At 38.9% G+C, this 11,626-nt stretch overlaps 1 protein-coding gene across 1 annotated transcript in view; it reads left to right on the forward strand.

The window, feature by feature from the left end:
- The window catches only part of LOC132158489 (polypeptide N-acetylgalactosaminyltransferase 1), a 91,913-nt gene extending 81,996 nt beyond the window's left edge, over positions 1-9,917 (forward strand). The window contains exons 10-13 of the mRNA XM_059567922.1: positions 1,120-1,259; positions 2,424-2,522; positions 2,625-2,759; positions 7,815-9,917. Coding sequence (XP_059423905.1) covers positions 1,120-1,259; positions 2,424-2,522; positions 2,625-2,759; positions 7,815-7,961 — 521 coding nt within the window. The 3' untranslated portion in view covers positions 7,962-9,917. The remainder of the gene's footprint in view (positions 1-1,119; positions 1,260-2,423; positions 2,523-2,624; positions 2,760-7,814) is intronic.
- The last annotated feature ends 1,709 nt before the right edge of the window (positions 9,918-11,626 follow it).

The following is an 11,626-nucleotide window of genomic DNA, read 5'->3' on the forward strand; positions in this document are numbered from 1 at the left end:
ATTTTGAAATGACATTTTCTTTATCTTGTGTCTCAGTTGCGTCTCTTTGCCTTTCTCTGTCTTGGTGTCTTTCTGTGACTGTCTGTCTCTTTAATGGGGTGTGTGTATTATCAGCGCTCTTGGGCACTCGAGCCGTATTGACTCAGAAGGAGATGTTGGATAATAGATATTAATGTCACTGTCAATAGTGTCCAATGCTGCTCAGAGCTATCTGTGTGACTGTGTGTATTGTGTTATTCTTTCCCTCCTCTACACAAATGCCTTTGTATACTCTCTCTTTATTGTTAGGGCTGAAAGGCAAGCATCTGGACAAAAAAACCCTAACCTTCAGTATCAAACTGCTGCCTGTAACTTGTCCTTTAGTATTTGTGCTACAAACATGAATGATACCACAAGTCATGACGCTTGTGGAGGAGAAGTGTTTTATTACATTTGTAAGCGATCGGGCTTGCAGTGTTTTGTTTGGGGAACAATAAAACAGTTACACTGAAGTAGAGCTCTAAAACATATACAGCACAGTACACAGTTGTTTCAAAATAGTTATTGTTTTAATCTCACTATTTTAACATTGATGAAGTTCAAATACAAACCAAATCTTTAAAGATTTGATAAATACTATGTTGCATGTCTTTCTCCCTGTTTTATTGTGTTATTTATATACTATTACAGCATTTATAAATCTGATTTATAATATTTAAATGATTTTTGTGCATTGACATATTTTAAGTATTAAAGTTTTAGTAATTTTAGTATTTCATATTAAACTAATTTAATACTTAAAATTTCACATTTTCACTGACGTTCTTTGGTTTAAATTCTCATGTAATATTTGCATCTTATTTCAGCTTTAATTTAACAAAAGTGATTTTATTTTATTTTATTTTAATAGTTTGTTTTAGTTAACAATAGCAATACTGTTTTACCTTTAATTTATTATCATTGACAAAATCAAAAAAGCCTTCATTGAAAAATATAATTAGCAGTTATTTTGTTGACAAGATTAATAGTGCCACTTATCAATCAGCCCAAACGTCCCTACAAATGCACTTTAACCCCCCACAGCATCCTAGAAAATTGAAATGTTTATTAACCATTTTGCATTCTCATTGTTTGTTTCAGGTGTGACGAAAGTGGATTATGGAGACATCTCATCCAGAACATCCCTGAGACAGAGACTGCAGTGTAAGCCGTTTTCCTGGTACCTAGAAAATGTCTACCCAGACTCCCAGATACCACGCCACTACTACTCGCTGGGAGAGGTCTGTATCTCTCTCTATCTCTCTCTCTCACTCACACACACACGCATGCTGATAGCAAAAGGGAAATCACTGCATAGTGTGATGAACACATTACTGTGTGTGTGTGTGTGTGTGTGTGAGTGTGTGTGTGTTAAAGAAGCGCAGGTGTGAATTAGCAAGGGATGCTTCTTTTCGTGGGGTTGACTGTGTCACAGGAGTTGATTGGGTTTATTTTTTTCATTCCAGTCACTGTGTTCAGTAAATGAGAGACATTTATTCTCTCCGAGTCTGCTCTCCCTCTGTCATCGTCTTGTTTCCTGTTCCGTCTCTCACCCTTTCGTTCCATCTGTCCATCGATGCCTCTCTCTTTTTCAGACGTTCTTATGAATAAAACATGCGTGTCATCTCTGATGTCTGAAACTCGCTCAGAACGGAGTCTGTCTGCTCTTCTGACTGGTTAAGGCTCTGTCTTACTTGTGCTGTCTATGGTTCATTCCCTTTCGGTCATCGTCGCCTGTCCTCGCCACTGATGGTGACATTGTAAGGCGTAAGGCAGGACACAGACAGAATAATACATGGAGCATATGATGTAAAAATCCCAAAATGTGGACCCTTATGTTTATTTTTTATTTAATATTTTAGCTGAAGAGTTACTTGTGTGAAGAAGCGTTAGCAGAGAGAGAATTGACATTATAAGTGAAAATAACCTACTGAATCAGAATCAAATCAGATTGAATCAGAATCGGAATCTTAACCATTTAAGAGCTGGTGAATCTGAATTGCACTCATTTTGAATCTACCCTTTGAGGGGCTGTGCATTACAACGATTATAACAGAACTTTTAAAACAGCCAAGTATTAAATTAGCATTTGCATGAAACATTGGCTAAATATAATAGCAGTGGAGCTGTTAAATGTGTAACTCAGTGTTATGGATGAAAGCATCTAGCTGTCTTTCCCTTCATCTTCTGTCTTTCATCAAGTACACATTTACGTGTGTATGTGTGTGTTTGTGTGTTTGATTGGCACAGTTGTCTCTTAGTTCGTCGATACTCCCCCCTGGTGTGCGATAAGCTTTGGGTAATTAACCATGTTGGACACTCAGACAGAGACGTGACTGTGTTTATTCATGCAGGAGAGCTGCTTGAGTGTGTCTAATCTATTTGTGTGATCTGTCCGATTGCAGATCCGTAATGTGGAGACTAACCAATGTCTGGATAATATGGCCAGGAAAGAGAATGAAAAAGTGGGCATTTTCAACTGCCATGGCATGGGCGGAAACCAGGTCTTCTTTCTCACTTTTAAAACACAAACTTGGTTAGAGTAATCATGTTGATGCTTGACATACGTACGACACTGATGTATTGTGATCTTTTTGCCCACTCAGGTTTTCTCGTACACAGCCAATAAAGAGATCCGAACTGATGACCTCTGTTTGGATGTGTCCAAACTCAACGGTCCGGTTATGATGCTCAAGTGCCATCACTTGAAAGGCAACCAGCTCTGGGAATATGACCCTGTGGTAAGTGTATAAATGTGAAACAGATCACAAAATCTCATTTACAGTAATGCTTTCACTGTTCTATTGGGGAAGGGCATTACACCAGAATAAATGTTCAAATAGACATGTTAAAAGACCAGAAATGCAAGCTAATATTTTCTGTGTAAAGTTACATCCAAAGTTACATGCTTCTGGAGGACTACCTTCCTGCAGATTTCAATTTCAACCCTGCTCCAACATTCTTGCCAAGTAATCCTGAAGATCTTAATTGGTTGGTTGGCTCGTCCAGGTTCATCTGATTAGGATTTGAGCTAAATTCTGCAGGATAGTGGTCCTCCTGCAGCAGGTTTGGCTACCTAATTGAAAAGCCATGCTTGATGAGCATAAAGAAACCTAAAATAGTTGTTAAATGGGCTGATTTTGACAACTTTACTGTTGAGATACACATTTTTGTATAGATTGTACAGATACATTAATGTGTTTTAACTAAATTACAAGCTTATCCTTTTAATCTGACTTCCATTGCAAATCAAATATTGTAAATATTTGTTTTTACAAACTGACAATTGTTGCTTGTGGTAATTAAGAACATGCCCTAGATGTTGTTGTTAGAGCTAAATTTGTTTTGAATCCAGAATACTCCCTGAACATGTTGTTTTATCCAGGACAAGGCCCGAATTCAATTCTGTCCAGTCCTGATCCTGGAGGGGTCACCTTCCTGCAGAGTTTAGCTCCAGCCTGCTTCAGCACACCCCCCTAGATGTTTCTAGTAATCCTGAAGACCTTGATTAGCTGGTTCAGGTTCAATTGATTAGGATTTGAGCTAAATTCTGCAGGATAGTGGTCCCCGAAGAGTAGGGTTGGTGACCCCTGGTTTAGCGACCCCTGGCCTTTTGCTTGATACGCATAAAGATACCTAAAAGGACTGATTTTGACAACGTTACAGTTGATATACACATTTTGTATAGATTGTACAGAAGAAATAATGTGTTTTAGGGAAAATACATGCTTATGCTTTTAATCTGCTCTTTAATGCCTTCCCCCTCGACCTCCGCTGCAAGTCAGATATTGTAAATATTTGTTTTTAGAAACTGACAAGTAAACATTGTTGCTTGTGGTAATTAAGAACATGCCCCAGATGTTGTTGATGGAACGTAATTTGTTTTGAATCCAAATTACTCCCTGAACATGTTTTATCCCGGACGAGCCCCCAATCCAATTCTGTCCAATCCTGCTCCTGGAAGGTTTCCTTCTCCAGCTCTGCTCCTGCACACCTGCCTAGATGTTTCTAGTAATCCTGAATACCTTGATTAGATGCTTAAGAATATCTATAAAGTTTATGATCGGAGTGTCCAATCCTACTCCTGGAGGATCACTTTCCTACCGAGTTTAGCCCCAACACACCTGTCTGATAGTTTCCTTGATTACCTGGCTCAAGTGTGATTGTTTTCGGGATAGAGCTGATCTCTTGTATTACAATTACAATTATGAATGAAAATGATCACTTAACGACATCTATGTGATGGCAAAAGTGGTGAAACGTGTAAAACTATGTGCGAAACAATAATTTTGCACATTTTGCACCGTTCTCTCATGCATGCATGCATGTACGCAAATGTGCTTTTGACTCTTGATTTTCACCTCAAGGGTCTCAGTGGCCTCATATATGTCATATTACATCAAAAACAGCCAGCTAACCCTTTAAAGCTGTCTGTCTGCAGGGTGCACACTAATCCTTCTCTTGTAATGTATGTGCATGCACATACACCCCATGGCTTCCCTTATAAACACTGTTGAAGGGATGCTAGTTTAGTAAGATTAAATCACCTCTCTGTCAATCTTAAAAGTACATCACAACGCACCTTCAGGCCTGGGGAGAGTGAATTAGCCAAGGGGAGAAAAGAGGAAGATTGCTTTTTGCAATCCTCTGCTGTTGGCTTAAAGAGATGCCTGTTACTCCAAAGCCTCCTCCTCCTCCCCCTTCTCGCCCCAGATTCAAAGCCCCCACCAAGCTGGCCCGGTGCCCCAAGAGACGGAAGGCTGCACAGAATAGAGAACTCGAGCAGAGACTTTCCACTGTCAGATAAAGGTTCTGTTTTTCTCGTGGGGAAAGAGAGAGACAGACAGAGTGGAAGGAAAGGAGATTCATAGTGAGTGCGATCAGGAAATCTCTTGCCAACGAGAGCACCTCTCCTGCATGCATTACCATACATTACCTTTGCAAGCTCATGGACGTGTGCGTGCGGCCTCACACCTTACACTGTATGTCTTATAGGTTCTACCGCTATCCTAATTGTATCCGTGCGGCTTAATGCTTCTCTCTAGACTGAAACTCTAGAGCACTCAGCTCACCTAAGGCCCATTACACACACTCACACACATGCTCCACTGTAAAGCAATCCCTGTGCATCGACAATTTGTCTCTTCCCTGAAGCGCACAGGTTGTCCAGTTATGCATGTATAGTGTGGAGTGGCATACTGCTTACTATCAGTAATATTATATTACGCTATGAATTCTGAGCACATGAATACCTGGATGACCTACTACATTTGCCTGAATGAGTAGAATAAATCTAGCTCACAGCATGGGATCCCACAATGCATTGTGCTCAACTTGAACTTGCTGTTCTATTGTGACAAATTAAGCGTTATATCTGACATGATCTTTAACTCTCCCTTTACGCATTTGAATGGTCACCCAAACATTGAGACATTTAAAGAAATTTGGTCTAAAATGCAAAGTAATAGCAATTATAGATCAGATTTTTACCTGCCCTGCCATTTACATTATATTTTTTTAATGAAGTGTAATTTTTTTTATTTCACAAAATGTTAGATTTTCCTTTTCATACAATTTGTAGATTTTTAAAATTCAGTTTTTTAATTATTATGTAGATTAAATAAGTCGTTATTCTATAGAGAATCCCTATACATATGAATGCTTTTATTGTCAATCCTCAGTCTCTCATTCTGAAAAGTGCACACACAAACACACATACATACAATTGTATATATATATATTAGGGGTGGCACGGTTCAACTTTTTCACGGTTCGGTTTGTTTCACAGTTTTAGAGTCACGGTTTTCGGTACAGTTCGGTATGTGCTATGTTTATGGAAAAACTATACTTTCTAATAAAAAAAAAGAAGAAGAATATTCTATCCAACTACAAGCAGCAGCACACATAAGTACAATAGAGTAAAGATACAAACAATAAGCAGTGATTTTCATTGTTCTTTTTTGTTGTTTTTTTGGCAGGTCTAACATAAGTTTTTAGGTACAGAAATTGAATAAAGTAATCAAATGTTCAGATAATTCTTTATTAAAGTTATAAAAGCTTTTTAATCAAGAGCAGTGAGTGATTTCTTTGTTGTTGCTGTCTCTATTAATATAAAGACAGTCACTTTAAGAGAATACACTGATACAGCAGGCCTACGTTCAGCCAGCTGTCTGCTGTAGGATACTTACCAAGACGGGCATTTTGACATAATTTTTGTCTGAATTTGTCCATTTAAACACAATACTTCAGAGAGATCTTATATTTGCGCGCGTTCTGAGTGCGCACGTTTGCGCGCTTCGGATGAGCGCATGCACAAATCCATCAACAGAAACATATATTAACTGCTATTTATAGCAAACCATATTACAGATGCTTTGGATTTAAGTTGAACCACGGTCCCAGCGCGTACCGAACCATGTGTGGTGAACCGAACGGTACAGGTTTTTTCAGTGAACCGTGCCACCCCTAATATATATTTATTAGCAAGGTTTACCTAATAAATGGCCAGTGAGTGTATATGTATATATATATATATATACACATACACTCACTGGCCATTTATTAGGTACACCTTGCTAGTATCGGGTTGGGCTTCCTTTTGCCTTCAGAACTGCTTTCTTTGTGGCGTAAATTCAACAAGGTGTTGGAAACATACCTCAGACATTTTGGTCCATATTGACATGATGGCATCACACAGTTGCTGCAGATTTGTCGGCTGCACATCCATGATGCGAATCTCCCGTTCCACCACATCCCAAAGCTGCTCTATTGGATTGAGATCTGGTGACTGTGGAGGCCATTTGAGTAAAGTGAACTCATTGTCATGTTCAAGAAACCAATCTGAGATGATTTGAGCTTTGTGACATGGTGCATTATTCTGCTGGAAGTAACATTCAGAAGATGGGTACACTGTAGTCATAAAGGGATGGACATGGTCAGCAACAATACTTAGGTAGGCTGTGGTGTTTAAAAGATGCTCAAATGGTACTAAGGGGCCCAAAGTGAGCCAAGAAAATATCCCCCACACCATTACACCAGCAGCCTTAACCATTGAGACAAGGCAGGATGGATCCATGCTTTCATGTTCTTTACGCCAAATTCGGACCCTACCATCTGAATGTCGCAGCAGAAATCGAGACTCAACGTCTAATTTTGGTGAGCCTGTGTGAATTATAGCCTCCATTTTCTGTTCTTAGCTGACAGGAGTGGCACCCAGTGTGGTCTTCTGCTGCTGTAGCCCATCTGCTTCAGGGTTCGACATGTTGTGCATTCAGAGATGGTATTCTGCATACCTTTGTTGTAATGAGTGGTTATTTGAGTTACTGTTGCTTTTCTATCATCTCTAACCAGTCTGCCCATTCTCCTCTGACCTCTGACATCAACAAGGCATTTTCGTCCACACAACTGCCGCTCACTGGAATTTTTCTCTTTTTCAGGCCATTCTCTGTAAACCCTAGAGATGGTTGTGTGTAAAAATCCCAGTAGATCAGCAGTTTCTGAAATACTCAGACCAGCCCGTCTAGCACCAACAACCATTCCATGTTCAAAGTCACTTAAATCCCCTTTCTTAGTTCTCAGTAATTATACAGTAGAGTACGTAATTCAACAAATGTGACATTTTGACAACTACTGGGTGATGATAATTGGATGCCATTTGTGGAACTTGACATACAGCATAGTGAGATCAGTGTGCATTATATATAGCAATATATAGCAACAATTCTGTTCTAAACATAACTGGTGTTTTTGTTCTGACGTCTCACCCACAACGCATGTCTGTCTCTCTCTTCCTGCAGAAGCTGAGCCTGGTACACGTGAACAGTAATCAGTGTTTGGATAAGGCGTCTGAAGATGACAGTCAGGTGCCCAGCGTCAAGGACTGCACCGGGAGCCGCTCGCAGCAGTGGCTGCTCCGCAACGTCACACTGCCCGAGATATTCTGAGCTCGCACACGGACGGACAGATGGACAGACTCTCAACACGTCCCTGATGGAGAGAACGTGAGAGATAGGACTGCTTTCCTCTCAATCCCGGGGGTCTGCCTTCAAATGATCTCAAAGAACAGAACCGCATACAGTATGTATATGAATCTCCCCATCACTCCACCTTGCAGAGGAACCGAATGAACGATGGAGAGAAAGACTCATGGAGAAAGAAACTCGAGTTTGATGCCGTTATCCTCCTCGTTCGAAGGGCAGCGGGCATTTTGGTTATGTTTACGAGAACGCCTCCCTTTTAGAGTATCAGTGTGTGTGTTTATGTGTGTGTGCGTGACGGGAATGCTTGAATCACAGTGTTTTCCACAGGAGTTTCGCCCTTTTTTAAGTTACATTTTTTTCATGCCGTGTAGAAATGAAGGGTGTCTAGCACATGAAGGAAAGGCTGAGTGCATGTGTGTGCATGTGAGATTTCAAGAGAGTCACATATCAGGATGGGTCTCCTGTCTGTGGACATTACGGTGGTCTGCGATTCGTTTGAGGCAGGGGCTCCCCCTACTGGCCACTGACACACACACTGACCTGTCTATCCATCTTCATCTCTGCCAGTGGACTACCTACAATCAATCACCTTATCGAGCTATAATCAATGACCAGGATGTTGTTCATATCATCTGTGTTCATGTAACCTTTTTTTACACCGAAGGTTGATACTTTTTTGGTTTCTGCATTTCTGAGTGCCACGTACAAGCTCTTTTCACTTGTTTGTTGTTGTTTTTTATGTCAGGTCTGTCTCTTAAAGATATTATTGGAATTTAACACACAATTTCAGGACAGTCCTGAACTCACCCTGAATTGTTGCCTTCCTTTGGGTTCCAGCCCTTCAGCTGACATAGTTTACCCATAAGAATGTGGGTTGATCGGGAAGAGATGGATCATCTTCTGTCATATCATCTAACTGTACAAGGGCTCGGTCTCACTGTGTACATGCACAAGAAATAACTCTTTAGTCTGATATCTTTCTTTGTTTACGTTCACTTTAAATTGTTACTGACTTTTGTGTAGAATTTCTTTTAATTCATAGCCTCATTTGGCGTCTGAAAGTGAAAGAAGGCTGCCTGCTGCATTTCAACTGATGTCCGATAGCCTAAAGAGATTGTCCTGCATTTCAGATTCATGAATTTCATTCTTCTGATTTTATTTTCAAATGGTCTGAGATTTCATTTGAGCTGTGATGGTTGAAGATGGTTGGAAAATGAAATTGAACCCCTCTGTTTTGAGGTTTGTCATGTAGAATCAGGATTTTTTTTTCTCTCTCTCCTTGAAAACTCTTGACCCTGTCTAAATACTTTAAATGATCTGTACTCTTTGTGTCCTGGTCATTAGTCCAGAAAGTATGTCACTGTGTACCAAAAAAAAATCATTCTAAATTGTAAGATTCTAGATTCTAAAACAAAAGATTCAAAATAAAGATAAGAAAAGGTCAAATGTGAGTCTCTAAATTGTAAGATTGTAAATGCACGGGAGATTCTTAAAAAGATAACTAAACATTCTACATTTTAAATATCTAAATATTGATTATAGATTCTAAAAAAGATTCTAAATATAGACTACATTCTGAAAAAACTATTCTAAGTAATGACTGTAAATTTCTGAATTGTAAGACTGTAAATATAGATTCTAGATTCTAAAAAAGATGATTCTAGATTGTAAATAAAAGGGCCATTTCATCGCAGAGGGTGAGTAAGGATCTTGCAAGTATTTGGACAGGGCCTCAAGATCATCTGTAGAGATGCGTGAGTGTCAAGTGTGTGTGTTTATATTTGTCAAAGGGATGTCTTTTGTTTTTGTCTTTTTTGTTGAATTGATGAGGGTCTGGCCTGCTGATTGGTGGGTTAGAGAGCCCTGTGTTGAGATGATCCACAGGCTGGAGAAATAAACCACAGAAAGTTTACAGTCCAACTTCTATGTTAGCCTGTATGATCTTTGTTCATGTGCACACATGCAGTTTCATGTTAAAAAAGTTGTTGAAAATAAATTCACACATTTTTAGTTTAGCAAATGAATGATAAATGCTGAGTATAATAGGAAACCTTGCTTTTTATAAACCGTATACCCCATATCGGAGCGTGAACATCTGGTTTCCCAGAATCATTTCATCTATTAAAACTCACCAGCGCTTCACTTGTGTTTCGAGGAAGAATATAAAAGACTAATTGGCTGACGTAGAATAATGAGTGGTATAAGGTTTGGAATGAAAGGTCATGTGGGAACATTTTCTTATATTGGTGATGCAAGCATGATCACATGCTAATATAGCAGGTTTCAAAATGAGTAAGCAGTATGTTATTTATATAATTGCTATTATTTAATGAACAAAATGCTTTGATGCGTTAAATTTAAGCATGAAGGAACTTGACTGATCTATGTTACGAATTTAGAAAAGCATTGGGCTATATAATTTTTAAACACATTTCATTAAAATTATTTTTTTCTTTTGATGTAATAAAAAAATAGGGGGAAAATGGAACACTGGAACCTTACAAACAAAAATATAAGCCTCACAAACCAAAGCTGCACGTCTGCTGCTCATTTAACAGATGACAGACTCTGCGATCAGGCCTTCTCACATTCACTCACAGCGCACACGAGAAAGAGAGATAGTCAATAGCACAGTTCAGTGTAATTGAGCAAGAGTGAATGGCAATCGATTTCAATCCCACCTCAATCCTTTCTGAGGTGGCTCAATTTATAGCTCTCTGATATGACAGTGTGAAGAATGGCCAAGAAAGTGTGAACTCATCAGAGGGCATCTGAGGCCAAAGGTAACATTGAGCTCAATAACAGTTGCAATAACTAAAAAAAAAAAAACACTAACAGTTCATTTTGGTCCTTAAATTTCACTATTTAAAGGTGTCATGAACTGAGAAATGAAAATTCCCTTATACTTTTGACTGAAGAGGTTATTGTTATAATTTTTTATTTGTTTATTTTTGCAAGTTTCAGAGCTCTAAACTTTCTTGTTGGTCTAAAAACAGCTGGAACTACTCTATGATGTGATAGCATGAAGAAGATCAACGCCTGCTTCTACATCACTGCCTGTTTTTAGCCACGCCCATTGATTCGCACGTGTAGTAGGTAATGACAACAGCGACAAATGCAGGTCTACGCAGAAACCAAACGATACATTTTAAGGAACTTTATATTTAAGTTACAGACCACATAAGTAAGGGTTCGTCCTTTGTTCACTCCACTTTACCGCAAATTCGTTTACAAACTGAAAGATGATGCAGTGCCGACTAAATTGGATTCGACAGTAATGTTGCAACACAAGTGCAATTGTTTTTATTATGTGATCAATAATAGCTTTATCTGTTATTACTGATCGCTTGATATGTCCTGAGTATTTATGTGTTTTTAACCTAAATCACAGCAGTATTCAAACATACACAACATATCTCAATCATAGTACTGGCCGTTTACTTCCGAGTCTACAATCCTTCACACCTATTCAAACAGAGCTTTCTGATGAGGGGGTCAAAAACAGGACAAAAAATTGCTTGTTACTTCTAAATTGTTTTCTGACGTAAAAATATTGATAATGTTATAAGTGGACCTCAGAGAACAGTACAAAATAATAATAAAAGGGCCATTCATGATCCCTTTAACAG

The sequence above is a fragment of the Carassius carassius genome, chromosome 15, assembly GCF_963082965.1.
Source record: "Carassius carassius chromosome 15, fCarCar2.1, whole genome shotgun sequence".
Taxonomy (NCBI): domain Eukaryota; kingdom Metazoa; phylum Chordata; class Actinopteri; order Cypriniformes; family Cyprinidae; genus Carassius; species Carassius carassius.